Source organism: Cetorhinus maximus, chromosome 23, assembly GCF_964194155.1.
Source record: "Cetorhinus maximus chromosome 23, sCetMax3.hap1.1, whole genome shotgun sequence".
In the NCBI taxonomy this organism is placed as follows: domain Eukaryota; kingdom Metazoa; phylum Chordata; class Chondrichthyes; order Lamniformes; family Cetorhinidae; genus Cetorhinus; species Cetorhinus maximus.
The window spans coordinates 58,508,389-58,526,692 of NC_135901.1; the positions used below are offsets into that span (position 1 = coordinate 58,508,389).

The following is an 18,304-nucleotide window of genomic DNA, read 5'->3' on the forward strand; positions in this document are numbered from 1 at the left end:
GTGAAGGCGAGTTTGAAGCTAAATCCTGCAATTCTGTAAATTTAAACTAAAACCAGACAAGCAGGAAGCTGCTGATGGTTAAAGGGGCCGGGGTGGTTGTTGGGGGAGGTGTCTGGAGGAAATCTGGCACATACTGCACAGGGTGAGCAGGGGAAAAGGGGAGGAATTACTGGGTTAAACAGGGAGCCAGGGACAATAGCAGAAGACGGGAATCACTGGGAATGGAGCAGCGGAATAGACACATCAGAGAATCATAGAATGGTTACAGCACAGAGGAGACCGCTCGGTGGGTCATGTCTGTGTTGGCCCACTGAAGGAACAATTTACCTGTTGCCACCTCCCGCCCTCCCAGAGCCTGTAATTAACCAAGATTGAACAAGATTTGTATGTAACAAGATGTTTACGCAAAGGGGTAGCAGAAAAAAAATAAAGCAACTTGTTCACAGAGTGATTCATGAGTGGAGTACAGGATAATGTACCTGTACAGGTCAGTGAGGATCTCCAAGGTCCATCAACCGTTTGCATACAGTGTGTAGTGGGCCTTGGGGGAGAGGAGAATGGAACCATTTGGGACACAGCACAGGGCGGGAGGTCACCCCTCCCCCACTCCCCTGGTTACACAAACGGCTCACCTTGGACTGTCCCACACCTGGGCTGGGCGGGGTCAAGGTGCAGGAAGCTGCAAGCTGGTAGGTTGAGCTGTGAACTGGGCGGAGTTGGGGCTTTGAGTGCCAGGTCTGGGGCTATATCGGAGCAGGCGCAGTCACTGCTCCCCCTTTTCCTCGTGGAAGTTTCACTGGAGTCGTGTTGGTGAGTGTTTCTAAACTCTGTCTCACTATCCCGGGAATGGAGGTGGATTGGAGGTTGCTGTGAGTGTTGGATTATATTGTTTCTCCTCATTTCTCCTGCTTCTCCCACTCCCAGTTCCAGGCTGCAGGTTGCGGTGATTCTGGATGCGGGACGGTTGTTAGTCTCGGCCCTGGTGTGGGTGCACAAGCGCTGAAGGAAGGCTTATTGTTCTGCAGTAATGGTGGGTGATGCTACCCAGAATTCTCTGAGAGGTAGAATATGGTCTTTCTCAAATACAGGAGCCCAGTCCGCCCTCATTCTACTATTTTGAATTTAATTTTCCATTTATCCGTGCAATCAACCAGTCTGTTTATGTCTTCCTGTATTTTGCTGCAGTTCTTCACCCTCTTAGCTGGAATTACAGGATTGTTATCATCTGCAGATTCCGACAACCGACATTCAATTCGCAAATGATGAACAACTTTTAGATAGAGCGGTCCCTTGGATGCATAGAATAGTGGGAACTATGGCCACCATTAGTCAGCGACTGTCGCTGAGATTTTTCTGACAGTCTCACGGCCAAGCTCTGTTTCTCACTCGATTGATGCGGCCTGACCTGTTCAATATTTTCAGTGTTTTATCTTTTAAATTTCAGATCCAGCCGTGCAGAGCAAGGACATGGGAAGCAGAGTTTTTAATGACCTCATCTTTATGTGGGCGGCTAGGAATAGTCCAGTTTAGAGGGAACAAAGGAATGGGTGAGATTCAGCAGCATATGAAGTTACGCAAAATGACTGAGGTGGAAATGGACGGTCTTAGTGATATATAGTCAGAAGCTCAGATTGGGGTGAAATATGACACCAAGATTGTGAACAGTGGTTCAGCCTCAGAGTTGTCAACGAGATGGACGGCATTGATGCTCAGGGAGTGGAGTTTATAGAGGGGACTGAAGTCAATGGCTTCAATCTTCCCAATATTTAAATGGAGGAAATTTCTGTTCATAAAGTGCTGGATGTTAGACAAGTCAGGACCGTGTGTGACTTGGAGGGGAACTTGGAGGTGATGGTGTTCACATACAACTGCTACCCTGGTCCTTTTAGGGGATGGAGGATGAGGGCTTGGGAGATGTTGGTAGAATTGTAGATGCATAAAATCCCTTTCCTTCACCCCCTGCCTCTCCCATCTCCCTCTCTATTCCCCCCAGTAGATGTTGGTGTTTTGTATAGTCCCTGACCAGTTGGCAGGTTCCCTTCCCTGAAGGACATTAGTGAACCAGTTGGGTTTATATGACAATCCAGCTGTTTTCATGTCACTTTTTCCTGGTACTGGCCCCACAAATTCCCAGGTTCATTCACTTCAATTTCACAACCTGTTTTTGTGTTATTGTGGGTTCTCTCTCATTCACTTTTGTCTGTTTAAACTATTTCCCCAGGATTTTCAATCGGGAAACCCAGCATTTCATCAGAATCTGACGGTGTCGCACAATTAGTCAAAACCTGAATTTCATCACATTTTAAGCATGAAAGATAAAAGTGCTTTTCACCGTGGGGAGAAACCGTACACGTGTTCTGTGTGTGAACGAGGTTTCAGCCGATTATCTGACCTGTCGAAACACAAGCACAGTCACACTGGAGAGAAACGATGGAAATGTGGGGACTGTGGGAAAGGATTCAATTATCCATCCAGGCTGGATACTCACCAGCGCACTCACACTGGGGAGAGGCCTTTCACTTGTTCTGTATGTGAGAAAGGATTTGTTGATTCATCCGCCCTCCTGAGACACCAGCTCATTCACACTGAAGAGAGGCCGTTCAGCTGCTCCGAGTGTGGAAAGGGATTCACTCGGGCATCTAACCTGCTGAGGCACCAGCGAATTCACTCTGGGGGGAGACCATTCACCTGCTCCGACTGTGGGAAGGGATTCATTCAGTTATCCTACCTGCTGACACACCAGAGAGTTCACACTGGGGAGAGGCCATTTACCTGCTCCGAGTGTGGGAAGGCATTCACTCAGTTATCCAACCTGCTGACACACCAGCGAGTTCACTCTGGGGAGAGGCCATTTACCTGCTCCGAGTGTGAGAAGCAATTCACTCAGTTATCCAACCTGCTGACACACCAGCGAGCTCACACTGGGGAGAGACCATTTACCTGCTCTGAGTGTGGGAAGGGATTCAGTCAGTCATCCCACCTGCTGACACACCAGAGAGTTCACTCTGGGGAGAGACCATTCACCTGCTCCGAGTGTGGGAAGCAATTCACTCAGTTATCCAACCTGCTGACACACCTGCGAATTCACACTGGGGAGAGACCATTTACCTGCTCCGAGTGTGGGAAGGGATTCGTTCATTTATCAGATCTGTTCAGACACCAGTGAATTCACACTGGGGAGAGACAGTTCACCTGCTCCCACTGTGGGAAGGGCTTCACACAGTCATCCCACTTGCTGAGACATCAGCGAATTCATACTGGAGAGAGGCCGTTCATCTGCCCTGTATGTGGGAAGGGATTCACTGTGTCCTCTGACCTCCTGAAGCACCAGCGAATTCACACTGAAGAGAGGCCGTTCAGCTGCTCCGAGTATGGGAAGGGATTAACCTGGTCATCCCAATTGATGAGACACCAGCAAGTTCACAAATAACAAACAGGACGTTGCTGTTAATCACATCCAGGACAGAACCTTGTTCATTGTAGTCTGTTTCTGCTGATGTTAATAAACTCTAGTTCAGTTATTTGGGGTAATATTCTGGTTAAGGACAAAGAAAATATATTTGTGTTAAATATAGCATATTGAGTCTTGTTAGTATCTCTAACACAAGTTAGTTTCTCTGGAAGGGTTCTCCCTCTCCCTTCTCTCCTCCATCCTCACCTCTAACAACAAGTGTAAGGAGCTCATGGAGCTTCTTTGTCACTAAGATTGAAACAATCCGATCAGCTGCCTCTGCTGCTTCCCTCCCTTCCACTAGCCCACCGGGACAAACTGTCTCTTTAATGTTCCACCTTGTCCAAGCCGTGAACCCACATCTTTCATTAGCTTCTCTCCCATCCCCCTTCCTGCCCTCTCAGTGTTCACCTTGTCCATGAGACCCACCTCTTGCTCCATCGACCCTATTCCCACTAAACTGCTGATTACCCAACTTCCCCATGTTCACTGATATTGTTCATGGTTCTCTCTCTTCTGGTACTATCCCTCTCTCCTTCAAATCACCACACTTTCCTCAAAAAACAATTACTTAACTCTCCTGTCCTTGCAAAGTATTGACCCATCTTCAACCCCCAGTTCCTCTCTCAACTCCTGAAAAGTGTTCACACCTCCCAAATCCGTCTCCATCTTTCCCAGAATTCCCTGCTTGAATCCATCCAATCAGGTTTCTTCCCCTGCCACTGTACTGAAACAGCTCAGATCAAAGCCACCAATGACATCCTATGTGACAGTGACAAAGGGAAACTATCACTTCTCGATCTGTCTGCAGCCCTTGACAAGGTTGACCACACCATTCTGCTCCAACACCTCTCCACTGTCATCCAGCTGGGTGGGGCTGCTCTCTCCTGGTTCCATTCTTCTCTATCTAATCATAGTCAGAGAATCACTTGGAATGTCTTCCCTTCCCACTCCCACAGTTACCTCTGGTGTCCCCAGAGGATCCAACTTTGGCCTCCTTTTATTTCTCAGGAAGACTTTTAGGATGAAGGATAAGCATGGCAAGTTTCAGGAACCTTGGATAACGAAGGATATTGTGAGATTATTCAAAAAGAAAAGGGAAGCATTCATAAGGGCTAGAAGGCTGGGAACAGATGAAGTCCGTGGAGAATACAAAGAATGTAGGAAGAAACTTAAGCAAGGAGTCAGGAGGGCTAAAAGGGGTCATGAAAAGTCACTGGCAACCAGGATTAAGGAAAATCCCAAGGCCTTTTATACATATGTAAAGGGCAAGAGGGTAGCCAGGGAAAGGATGGGCCCACTCAGGGACTGAGGTGGGAGTCTGTGTGTGGAGCCAGAAGAAATGGGAGAGATACTGAATGAATACTTCTCATCAGTATTCACCAAAGAGAATGACTTAGCGGTCGATTTGTCTAGGGAAGAGTTTGTAGATAGCCTGGATCATGTTGAGATCAAAAAAGAGGAGGTGTTAGGCGTCTTGAAGAATATTAAGGTGGATAAGTGCCCAGGGCCAGATGGGATCTTCCCTAGAGTACTGAGAGAGGCAAGCGAGGAGATTGCTGGGGCCTTGACAGAAATCTTTGTATCCTCACTGACTACGGGTGAGGTCCCAGAGGACTGGAGAATGGTCAGTGTTGTTCCATTGTTTAAGAAGGGTAGCAAGGATAATCCAGGAAATTACAGGCTGGTGAGCCTTATGTCAGTGGTAGGGAAATTATTGGAGAAGGTTCTTCGTGACAGGATTTACTACCATTTGGAAGCAAATGGGCGTGTTAGTGAGGGGCAGCATGGTCGACGATGGAAGGGCAGTGGATGTTATATACATGGTTTTCAGTAAGGCCTTTGACAAGGTCCTTCATGGCAGACTGGTACAGAAGGCAAAGTTGCACGGGATTTGAGGTGAGCTGGCAGGATGGATACAGAATTGCCTTGGTCATAGAAGACAGAGGGTAGCAGTGGAAAGGTGCTTTTCTGAATGGAGAGCTGTGACTAGTGGAGTTCCGCAGGGATCAGTGCTGGGATCTTTGCTGTTTGTGGTATAAATGATTTGGAGGAAAATGTAACTGGGCTAATTAGAAAGTTTGCAGACGACACCAAGTTTGGAGGAGTTCCAGATAGTGAAGAAGATTGTCAAAAGATACAACGGGATATAGATCGGTTGGAGACTTGGGCGGAGAAATGGCAGATGGTGTTTAATCCGGACAAGTGTGAGGTAATGCATTTTGGAAGGTCTAATACAGGCAGGAATTACACAGTAAATGGCAGAACCCTTAAGTGTATTGACGGGCAGAGGGATCTGGGTGTACAGGTCCACAGGTCGCTGAAAGTGGCAATGCAGGTGGATAAGGTAGTCAGGAAGGCATATGGCATGCTTGCCATCATTGGCAGTGGTATTGAGTACAAAAGCTGGGAAGTCATGCTGCAGCTGTATAGAACCTTGGTTAGGCCACACTTGGAATATTGCATGCAATTCAGGTCACCACATTACCAGTAGGATACGGAGGCATTGGAGATGGCGCAGAGGAGGTTTACCAGGATGCTGCCTGGTCTGGAGGTTATTAGCTATGAGGAGAGGTTGGAGAAACTCGGATTGGTCTCACTAGAGAGACGGAGATTGAGAGGCCACTTGATAGAAGTTTACAAAATTCTGAGTGGCATGGACAGAGTAGATAGTCAGAAGCTTTTTCTCAGGGTGGAAGAGTCAATTACTAGAAGGAAATAGATTTAAGGTGAGAGGAGAAAACTATAGAGGAGATGTGCAGGGCAAGTTTTTTACGCAGAGGGTAGTGAGTGTCTGGAATTCGCTGCCAGAGGAGGTGGTGGAAGCAGGTACGATAGTGGTGTTTAAGAGGCAGCTTGACAAATACATGAATAGGATGGGAATAGAGGGATACGGACCCTGGAAGTGCAACATGTTTTAGTTGATGGGCAATATGATTGGCGCAGGCTTGGAGGGCCGAAGGGCCTGTTCCTGTGCCGTACTTTCCTTTATTCTTTGTTCTTTGTTAACATTCTCCCCACAGCAACATCATCTGAAAACACAGAGTCAGTTATCACATGGACACTGACAGTGCCCAGCTCTACCTCACCAACACCTTTCTCGACTTCTCCACTTTTGTTAAATTATCAGACTGTTTGTGGATGTGCAGAAATTGTCTCCAATTAAATTTTGGGAAGATTGAAGCCATTGTTTTCATTCCTGAGCTACCAACTCCATTCTTTATCCTATTTCTATCAGGTCATCTCTCAGCCTTCTCTTTTCTAGAGAAAATAGCTTCAGGCTGTTTAGCCTTTCCTGGTGATTATAATGTATCTGTTTTTGGAACATTTGTGAATGAACTTTTATGTCCCTGGCCTTTGCGACGCCTGACAGCAGTTTCAAGTCTGTCTGACCCTTCAGAGGGTGTCTCTGTTGGACAGAGCGGTTTCTGGGCCACAGATTATTGTGGGATTTTGAAAATGGGAGAAGAAAGCACCATTCACAGTGTTCTGCGTGTGGATGAGGTTTCAGCCGATCATCTGACCTGGTCAAAACATAAATGCAGTCACAACTGAAAGCAGTTGTGCAAATGTTGACAATGGGAAGGGATTCTTTTACCCATCGAAATTGGAAACTCATTGGACCGTTCACACTGTGGAGAGGCCATTGACTTGCTTAAAGTGTCAAAAGGGATTCACTCCGTTATCCCACCTGCAGACACACCAGCGAGTTCACACTGGGGAGAGGCCATTCATCTGCGCTGTGTGGAAAGAGATTCATTAATGTATACAATCTGATTGCACATCAAAGAGAGCTTTTAAATTTCAAGACTGTGGGAAGTGCTTTACAAGTTCTCAGGAACTGATCCGCCAGCAATGTATTCATTCTGATGAGAGACCGTTCAGATTCCTTCTTTATGGGACTGGATTCAGGCAATCATCCCACCTCTCTCTACACAAGCGCTCTCATACTGGGGAGATGCTGTACACCTGCACCGAGTGTGGGAAGAAATGCATTCAGTCATCCCACCTGCCGAGACATCAACGACTTCACAACGAACTACAGTGATTGGATTTTGCTGTTAATAATGTACAAGAATGAACTATACCCATTGGGGTCTGTTTCAGCTGATGTTAATAAACTCCAGCCCAGTTATAAGGTTAATATTCTGGATAAAGCTCAAATAAATCAACATTCTGTCAAACACAGAGGATGTTGAATTTTTAAAAACATCTCTAACACAAGTTAGTCTTTGTTTCGGACTCTCCCTCTCCCTTGTCTCCTGCATCCACACCTCCAACAAGTGTGAGGAGCTCATGGAGCTTATTTGTCACTAAGACTGTGACAATTGAGATCAGCTGCCTTTTCTGCTTCTCTCCCTCCCATGAGCACATCCTTGTCCCCGACATCCTTGCAATTCGCATCCAATCTCTGACCACTCTTCCGTCTCCAAAATCATGCTTACCTCCCAAATCCACACACAATGGTCCTGGAACTTAGGGGTAAAATGACATTGTGAAAGGATTGTTCACCGGCTGAATTGTCACGTTTTTACTGACAAGACAGAGTTTAAATGTTCTGTGTATGGGAAGAAAAAATAATTGTTCACACCGCCGACTGAGACTCCAGTGAGTTCACATCTAAATGTCGGTAGTTTAACTGCAGTTATTTACACCCGGGACAGTATTATGGCAGAGGACCCATGCACTTTGTTTGTCATACCAATTGACTGAATAATTTTATATATTGGTATTGGGCTTCGTTCGTCATCGGATCACAAAACATAATTTTCTATTCAAAAAAACACCTCTCAATGGCAGCCTGGTTACCCAACCTTCAACAGGGGCCAGAATGTGCCCTATCCTCACAACAGGAGCTCCCTACACATGCGTATTAGGGTGTGTGCTTGGAGCATGCGCAGTGCGGCCCGTTTCATGAGCATGCGTAGTACTGGTCTGTGACTGAAGCTGCTCAGAGCGGGTGAAAGAATGAAAACAGAATTACCTGGAAAAACTCAGCAGGTCTGGCAGCGTCAATGGAGAAGAAAAGAGTCGATGTTTCGAGTCCACATGACCCTTCAACAGAACTGAAGTATAGTTAGGAGAGAGGTGAAATATAAGCTGGTTTAAGGTGGGAGGTGGGGGGTGGGGGTGGGGTGGAAAGACTGACACTTCTCTTCCCTTCCTTGACCTCTCTGGCTCAATTTCTGATGATAGACTGTCCACCAATATTCATTACAAGCCTACCAACTCCCACAGCTACCTTGACTACAGCTCCTCACACCCCACTTCCTGTAAGGACTCCATCCCATTTTCTCAGTTCCTTCGCCTCCGTCGCATCTGTTCTGATGACGCTACCTTCAAAAACAGTTCCTCTGACATGTCCTCCTTCTTCCTTAACCGAGGTTTTCCACCCACGGTCGTTGACAGGGCCCTCAACTGTGTCCGGCTCATCTCCCGCGCATCCGCTCTCATGCCTTCTCCTCCCTCCCAGAAACATGATAGGGTCCCCCTTGTCCTCACTTATCACCCCACCAGCCTCCGCATTCAAAGGATCATCCTCCGCCATTTCCGCCAACTCCAGCATGATGCCACCACCAAACACATCTTCCCTTCACCCCCCCTGGTGGCATTCCGTAGGGATCGTTCCCTCCGGGACACCCTGGTCCACTCCTCCATCAGCCCCTACTCCTCAACCCCCACCTATGGCACCTCCCCATGCCCACGCAGAAGATGCAACACCTGCCCCTTCACTTCCTCTCTCCTCACCGTCCAAGGGCCCAAACACTACTTTCAAGTGAAGCAGCATTTCACTTGCATTTCCCCTAACTTAGTCTACTGCATTCGTTGCTCCCAATGCGGTCTCTTCTACATTGGAGAGACCAAACGCAAACTGGGCGACCACTTTGCAGAACACCTGCGGTCTGTCCGCAAGAAAGACCCAAACCTCCCTGTCGCTTGCCATTTTAACACTCCACCCTGCTCTCTTGCCCACATGTCTGTCCTTGGCTTGCTGCAATGTTCCAGTGAAGCCCAACGCAAACTGGAGGAACAGCACCTCATCTTCCGACTAGGCACTTTATAGCCTTCCGGGCTGAATATTGAATTCAACAACTTTAGATCTTAAACTCCCTCCCCCCATCCCCACCCCGTTCCTTCCCCCTCCCTTTTGTTTTTTTTTCAATAATTTATATAGATTTTTCTTTTCCCACCTATTTCCATTATTTTTAAATCTACAACTAATACCTTGTTAGTCTTTCCACCCCACCCCCACTAGAGCTGTACCTTGAGTGTCCTGCCTTCCATTCTTAATTAGCACTTTTCTTAGATAATATCACCACCTTCAACACCTCTTTGATCCTTTTGTCTGTGACACCTTTTGATTATCTGCTCCTATCACTGCTTGCTTGTCCCTACAACCACCCCACCCTCAACTTCTCTCTCCCCCCGCCCCCCCCCCCACCTTAAACCAGCTTATATTTCACCCCTCTTATAACTATACTCAGTTCTGTTGAAGGGTCATGAGGACTCGAAACGTCAACTGATTTCATCTCCACCGATGCTGCCAGACCTGCTGAGTTTTTCCAGGTAATTCTGTTTTTGTTTTGGATTTCCAGCATCCGCAGTAGCTTTTAGCTTTTTGTTTTTAAACAAAACCAGAATTACCTGGAAAAACTCAGCAGCATCGGCGGAGGAGATGGCGGCCGCTAACCTGTTTATGAAGCTTCCTCACCCACTCTGCCCACTCCATTACCCTCCTACAATCTGCCGTTTATACCTGTTTGCGGAGCTGCGATCACCACTTCCCTGTCGCTGCAGTACCCACACTGCGCATGCTCCAGTCGGAAACCTCCACTGCGCATGCTCAGTTCACCACCGATCACTGCGCCTGCGCAGCGCACTCCTGCAGTGAGGATAGGGCACATTCTGTCTCGCTGCGAATGCTGGGTCAGAGCCCCGCCATTGAAACCTGATACTGTTGAATTTACAATTATATTTTGCGATCTAATTACGATTGGAAGCATAGTGCCAAGATATAAAATTATTGTTAAAGTAACGAACACAACAACCCAAGTGCAGAAGCACCATATTTCTTTCCAGCAGAACAAGCCCTGATAGTTAGATATGAACTCACTGGAATCTCAGCGGCTGTGATGAACAGGCGATTGTTTTTATGGAACTTTAAAACTGTGACCTGCCAGTAAGAAAGTGCCGATTGTGGATCAAATGCTTTCAACTTTTAAAGCTGGGGTGTTAACAAGTGGTGAAACTGAATAAACCCGATCGCACAAATGAACTATTTGAATGGTCTCTCTCTGATGTTACTGTGCTGCTGTGTCAATAGGTAATCAATGCTGGCCTAGCCAACGACGCCCACATCCCTTCAATGAATAAAGAAAAAGGCTTGAAATATTATTTACGTTTATCAATCTACAGATGCTGCCAGATATGCTGAGTACTTGGTGCATTTTCAGTTATTATCTCTGATTGCTCCTGATTTCACATTAGATTTATCAATGACTGACTTATATTTAATCCCACCCATCCACACATGAACACTTCTCTATCTTGTCTACCCTGTTAAACCGTTTCATAGTCTTTAAGGCCTCGATCAAGTCATCCCTCACTCTCTTTTTCAGAGAAACCATGTTCAGCCTGTTCAGTCTTTCTGGATGGGAATTAACATTCCAGTTCTGGCGTAATTCCAGTCAACTTCTGTGCAAACACAGCATTTGCAGCACCCGCCCTTTCACCTCCTCCCTTTCCAAGTTCCAGGGCTCACTTCCTGAATGACACAGGACATACTTATACTTCTTGAAATTTGTTATTGTGTACTAGTTGCTCCCGATGTGATCTCTACACTGAGAAAACCAAATCCAGATTGTTTGCCTGCTTTGTGGGAGGTGGTCCTATCACAAGACTATTTGTTCTTGCCTCCTCTCCCGCTCTCCTTTCCCTGACTCTGTACTTGTTTGTAAATTATTAAATCTCTAAATTATTCCAGCTTGGATAAAAGATCACCGACCTGAAACATTCACTCTGTTCCCCTCTCTATCGGAGCTGTTTGACCTACTGAGTGTTTCCAACATTTTCTGTTTTGAGTTTGGATTCCAATGCCTGCAGAATCTTGTTTTTGTGTCACAGTCAGAGATGTAACAGGTGAAAAACAATTCCAGAGGCGTAAGGAGGGGAGTAAAAGGACAAAAGGGAAGGAATGATAAGTTACAAGGCATGAGAGAGAAACTGACTAAATCAATGATGGCTCAAAGCAAAATGTGGGTGGGAATGGGACAAATTTTTCTTCCTACTGTTGAAACTGACACAAATATGACTCCTGATCAACCAATCGCAACTGTTCTTTCAAAGCAGCATGCTGGGCCGAATAGCCTCTTTCTGTGCTGTTGCTTTGTATCGTTTCATTTCCATCCCCACTGCTGCTATCCTTACAATCATTCCATCATCTTACAACCCATCACCAGATACAAGTTTCTCCTACAAAAACTGCACGTTTAGATAGAACACAACCGATTTCGTCAGCCAATGAAAACAACGGTTGCTGTGAGCTGAAATAGTCTTACAAGCTGCTCATGTGTAACTTTCAATTTGCAAAACCCGGCAACCCAATCAAACCCGGCAAAGCGGTCACCAAGGAAACTGCATTGGGAGCAGCGAATGCAGTAGACTAAATTGAGGGAACTGCAAGTGAAATGCTGCTTCACTTGAAAGGAGTGTTCAGGCCCTTGGATGGTGAGGAGAGGGGAAGTAAAGGGGCAGGTGTTGCACCTTCTGCGGTTGCATGGGAAGGTGCTGTGGGAGGGGGTTGAGGTGTAGGGGGTGATGGAAGAGTGGACCAGGGTGTCCCGGAGGGAACAATCCCTGTGGAATGCCACCGTGGGGGGGGGGGGGGGGGGGGGGGGGGCGGTGAAGGTAAGATGTGTTTGGTGGTGGCATCGTGCTGGAGTTGGAGGAAATGGCGGAGGATGATCCTTTGAGTACGAAGGCTGGTGGGGTGATAAGTGAGGACAAGGGGGACCCTATCGTGGTTCTGGGAGGGAGAGTGGATGCACGGGAGATGGGCCAGACACAGTTGAGGGCCCTGTCAACCACCGTGGGTGGAAAACCTCGGTTAAGGAAGAAGGAAGACATGTCAGAGGAACCCGTGTGCTGTTTTCATTTTCACATTCGTAAAATAATAGACTTGCATTGGAAACGGTGCAGGGAAGGTTCATTAAATTGGTTTCTGGAAGAGCTGGTTATCCTATGATGAGAGGCTGAATAAATTGGGCTTTTATTCTCTGGAGTTTAGAAGAATGAAAGGCAATCTCATTGAAACCTACATAATCTGAGGGAGATTGTTAGGTTGGACACAGAGATTGTTTCCACTGGTCAAGGAGTCTAAAACACTGGGGCACAGTCTCAGGGTAAAGGGCCGATAATTTAGGGCTGAGATGAGGAGAAATTACTTCACCCAAAGGGTTGTGAATCTTTGAATTCTCTCCCCAGAAAGTTGTGGATGCTCCATCATTGAATACATTTAAGGCCGGGATGGACAGATGTTTGGTCTTTTGGGGAACTAAGGGATATGGGGAACGGGCAGGATAATGGAGTTGAAGCCAAAGATCAGCCATGGTTGAACTGAATGAAGGACCAGGTTCGATGGGCCATGTGGTCTATTCCTGCTCCTAGTTTTTGTGTTCATGTGCATGATAAAGACAGTAATTCATGCTATAACTAAAACAGAAACTGTTGGAAGTTCTCAGCAGGTCTGACAGCAAATGTGAAGGGAGAAACAGAGTGAAGGTTTCAAGTTTAATATGACTTATTTTCAAACCATGAGTTGAGTGCTAGTTACGACATCTTGCACAACATCGAGACAGGGAATGGAACCCAAGCGGTGAAAGCACAGAATCTGAACCATTAGGGTGTTTCTATAACATACATTTTGAACGAAATTAGCTTCCAAATGAAGGTTTAATGGTTTAAGGCCGCCAAGGGTAAAGTAGACTCCCTGTCTTCCTGATTCTACTTATGTTACCGACATCGTTCTGCTTTGTGTGCTTTGGCTACCAAGGAAATCTTGCCCAAACTTTGCCAGTTCTGCTGTTATTCAGTAAGTTTCCACACAAATAGATTTATGAATATTCATTTCAAAAAAGCGAGAAAATTGAGGAAACGTGTGCATAACATCCAACCTATTAGACAGATTGGGTTCAAAGCAACGAATAGAAATTGATTCTCTAATTGCATATACCGAACTGGAGCACACCATAACACCGAGTGAATCCACTGTCTGTTTAAATGTTGCTCAGTGGTGGGATTGACATATGAGGGGAGATTGAGTCGGTTAGGATTATATTCGCTGGAGTTCAGAAGAATGAGGGGGGGATCTCATAGAAACCTATAAAATTCTAACAGGACTGGACAGGATCGATGCAGGAAGGATGTTCCCAATGGTGGGGGAGTCCAGAACCAGGGGTTACAGTGTGGATACAGAGTAGAACATTTAGGACTGAGATGAGGAAAATTTTCTTTACCCAGAGATTGGTGAGCCTGTGGAATTCGCTACCACAGAAAATAGTTGAGGCAAAAACATTATATGCTTTCAAGAAGGAATTAGATATAGCTTTTGGGGCGAAAGGGATCAAAGGATAAGGGGAGAAAGTGGGAGCAGGCTATTGAGTTGGATGATCAGCCATGATCATAACGAATGGCTGAATGGCCTACTCCTGCTCCTTTTTTCTATGTTTCTATGTAAACTTCGATCTTCCTCCACTGTGTAACGTGTGAGAAATGAATCAATAAGCAGTCTCCAATTAAATAAACACAGAAAGGTTCAATCCCCTCTTGCAACTTATCGACCTGTTGTTATTCTCTGTACCATTTACCATGAACGTTATAATGAAAGTAAATACATTTTGCAATGGTAACAATGTGCTCACCCCTCAGTGAACTGAACCACATTGACACACACAGATGAACGCACACAGACATATACACCGAGAGTGATAGCGGGCAAGTTTTTCTCTAAGGAGAGGCAAACTCTCAGAAAACAAGGATGCCACTAATTGGCACAGCTTTGTTCCATTTCTGACTGCAAATTCTGTGATTGCTTATGGATGAACAGAAACGAAGGAACATAGAAGTGAAAGAGGAAAAACAGACAGGAGTGTCTGGAAGGTTTTAACTCCATTTAGCCAATAATTAATTCTGGAGGCACCAAAAGGAAGGAACACTGAGCAGAACAGTTGGCAGGATGCAAACCTGTGTGGGCAGATCCCAGCGGAGTTAGAATTCATCGCTTTAATCATCCAACCATGACTGGAGACCGTACACTGGTGTAAATGTTGTTCATGTAAAATCATGGAATCGTTACAGCAGAGAATGAGAGCATTCAGCCCCACCTATTCCCAGTCATCCTGCAATCCCTACAGTCTCCCTTGTTCTTATTACCAAGACAACCATGTCAAATGTCAAATGCCCCAAGGCTATCCTAAGGGATTTGATGAAACGTCTGAAATGACAAAGCAACTGAAATTTTGGCAGTGATGAGATTCAAATCCACGATTCAATAGAGACTGCAGCCTAAATCCAACGCCTTCGACCACTGAAACATGCTGCTGCTGGCAATATGATAGTAACCATTGCCTTGTGTAGATCAAAACAAATAGGAATAGGTATAGAACATTTTGTCGCTCAATCCCCCTCACAGTACCATAAAATCAGAACCAAGGCAACACCACATATAGACGTCATTCAGCCCAGGTCAGGGGAATATCGGCCATTCAGCTCCTTGATCCTGCTCTGCCATTCAATAAGATCATGGCTGATCTGGTTGTGGTCTCAACTCCTCTTTCCTGTCTGTCCGTTCCCATGTCCACCGCCCCCCACCCCCCCCCCCTCCACACTGCCCCCCATAACCCTTGACTCACTTGTCTATCAAAAATCTGTTTAATTCTGCCTTGAATAAATTCAGTAATCCAGCCTCCACTGCCTTCCAGAGAACATTCTTCAGACTAACGACCCTCTCAGAAAAAAGAAATCTCTTCATCTCCGTCTGAAAAGGGAGACCTATTACTCTTCTGGAAACTAACTCACCTGGTCCCACTCCCCGCCTTTTCCCTGGACATGCTGCAGGTTTTGGTTCAATTCCCTTTTGAAAACCATGACTGAATCTGCCTCTGCCACACTCTATCTAACCCAGCCACCGGCTCCATCCCTCCCCGCTCACCGGGCAGTTTCTCACCCAATAAACAGCCATCGCACCACTTGGTGCGACCCCGGGAGTTTCTTATTGAGAGTTTGCGGATTCCACTGGTTATTTGTGAAGCCTCACCATCCACTCAGCCGCCGCAATTCCTCCCCACCTACTCTGCCCCTCCATTCCTCCCCTAGCACTCGGCCCCTCCAGTCATCCTCACTCACTCGGCCCCTTCAATCCTCCCCACCCACTGGCTCCATTCACTCGTCTCGACAACCTGTTGCTCAGCTCAAGTTAGAGCCCACAAAGCCTATGCTCCTGGCAGAGTCCGGTACTGCGCCTGCACGGGGAATTCCTGCAGTGAGGATAGGGCACATGCTAACCCGCAGTGAAGGCTGGGTAGGATCACCGCCATTGAAAGGCCAGGCGGTTGAATAGAAAATTATTTATTGTGATCAGAACACAATTAAGCCATTAGACCAAGATACACAATGATTTTTGAAAGACACTTGTTCATTTCAGCTGCTGAGACTCCAATGGGTTCACATCCAAATGTTGGGGTTTATTCTGCTGTTGATTACTCCTGGAACAGAAGTGGAGGTTTCATGCACTTTGGTTGCTGGAACAAATTATTCAGTAATTCTACATATTATCTCCATGGCTCCAATTGTAGTCGGAGTGGAAAACATAATTCTCTATTTAACACATTGCACTTTTCATGGCTGGGGTATTACCCAGCATTCGCTGCGGGATAGAATGTGCCCCATCTTCACCACAGGGGCTCCTCGCGCAGGCGCAGTGGTGGGGTTGGGAATGGAGCATGCGCAGAAGGTCCAGGCTAGCGCACGCGCAGTCTGGATGCTGCAGTTGTGGGGAGGCGATTATCTCCACTCGGCAACTCGAGAGAAATGGCCGATTGTAGGAGGAATGGAGGCGGCCGAGTGGGTGGGGAAGATTCACAAACACCCAGTGGAGCCGCCAAACCTCAAAGGAAACTCCCGGTCCCGCGGTTACACCGAGCGGGGCGGCGGTTATTTATCGGGTGAGAAGCTGCCGGGTGAGCGGGGAGGGATGGAGCCGGCGGCTGTTTATCGGGTGAGCGGGGAGGGATGGAGCCGGCGGCTGGGTTAGACAGGAGGGATCACAAACACCCGGTGTAGACCCCAAACCCCTAGTAAGAAGATCCCGGGTCCGGGTTTGAACCGGCGGCAGCTGCTCAGGTTTTTCCCACTGACAGGCCCGGGGTTCAACGGCCGCCATCTTTATAGGGGTCAGTGTGCGGCGGAGCGCATGCGCGGCCACCGAGGGCTCAGCCCCGCCCCTCATTCACTCCGATTGGTTGGAGGACCAGCCGCTGCCGCTCGGTCCTCCGGCCCCGCCCCCTTCCTATTGGTCAGAGTCACAGAGAGAAACAGCAGAGAAACAGGCCCTTCGGCCCATCGTGTCTGTGCCGGCCCGCAAGCCCCCATCTATTCTAATCCCATTTTCCAGCACTTGGCCCCTAACCCTGTAAACTGTGGCGTTTCAGGTGTTCATCTAAATCTTCTTAAATGTTGTTGCCTCTACCACCCCCTCAGGCAGTGAGTTCCAGTCTCCAACCACCTCCTCCAGGTGAAAAGATTTCCTCAAATGCCCTCTAAACTTCCTGCCCCTTACCTTAAATCGATGACCCCTGGTTATTGACACCTCTGCTACGGGGAAATGCTTCTTCATTTCTACCCTATCTCTGCCCCTCATAATTTTGTAAGTAAAACAACCCTAGCGTATCCAGTCTCTCTTCATTGCTGAAACTCTCCACCCCAGGCAACATCCTGGTGAATCTCCTTTGCACCTCTCCAGTGCAGCCAGAGAGGCCGGAGCTGGAGCCAGAGATGCCGCCAATCACTCCCCAGTCATTTTGAGCTGGAGCAAGAGCATTGCGGAAGCCCTAGGATGTGGGTGGGGAGGATTCAGAAACACCCGCTGGAGGCAGGAAACTGCCAATAAGAAGTGGCAGCTCTGGGGCTTTTCACCGTGAACAGGCCCAGGTTAATGGCTGCCATTTTGTTTGAGCAGCGAGCTTTGCGCATGCCCAGCTATCCTGGTGAAATAAGAGTAGGCGGGGCTTCAGGGTCCCAGTGACCAGGAGAAAAGTGATTCATTCATTGATTTTATTCTCACTCTGCACACAGGGGTTTGAGAACTGAACTGAACCAGAGCAGATGGAGGGAGAAAACTGGGAGTGGAGGAAATGTATGGGGGAGATGGTATGATCGGTTTGGAATTTAGCACAGGAAATGGGAGAGTGTTTGGGCCGAGGATTAGCAGCTTCGGGAAACGAGAAAATAAAAACTAGAATTGTCTGCTCTGAATTCCTATGCTGTACTTAGTGATTACTTTTGTAAACTCTCTTTACAGGTCTTAGAAGGGAAGGATTTGGAGATGCACACTGAAACTAAGCATCTTGGTTGAGTCAATTGGTTATCCAGAACCTGAATACCATCGACCTTTGAAGGTGGAAGGGAAAATGTTCGTCTGTTTTGTCTCCAAGAAAATAATTGAATCATAAATGTGACTGGACAAGCATAGAGACACATATACAAGAGTGAGAGTGTTTCAGCACACTAATAGTGGAAGGAGCTTTAACAAGTTACACAGCCTGGACAAACAACACACCATTCACAGCAGAGAGAAAC

At 47.0% G+C, this 18,304-nt stretch overlaps 1 protein-coding gene and 1 long non-coding RNA gene across 2 annotated transcripts in view; both read left to right on the forward strand.

The window, feature by feature from the left end:
• LOC144698064 (uncharacterized) overlaps positions 1-18,304 on the forward strand; it is a 56,623-nt gene that overhangs the window by 2,370 nt on the left and 35,949 nt on the right. Inside the window, 1 exon segment of the mRNA XM_078569992.1 lies at positions 2,541-3,283. Coding sequence (XP_078426118.1) covers positions 2,541-3,283 — 743 coding nt within the window.
• LOC144698304 (uncharacterized) lies at positions 16,488-18,178 on the forward strand. The gene is made up of 2 exons (XR_013580498.1): positions 16,488-16,671; positions 18,027-18,178. It is a non-coding gene; the product is annotated as an uncharacterized LOC144698304 (long non-coding RNA).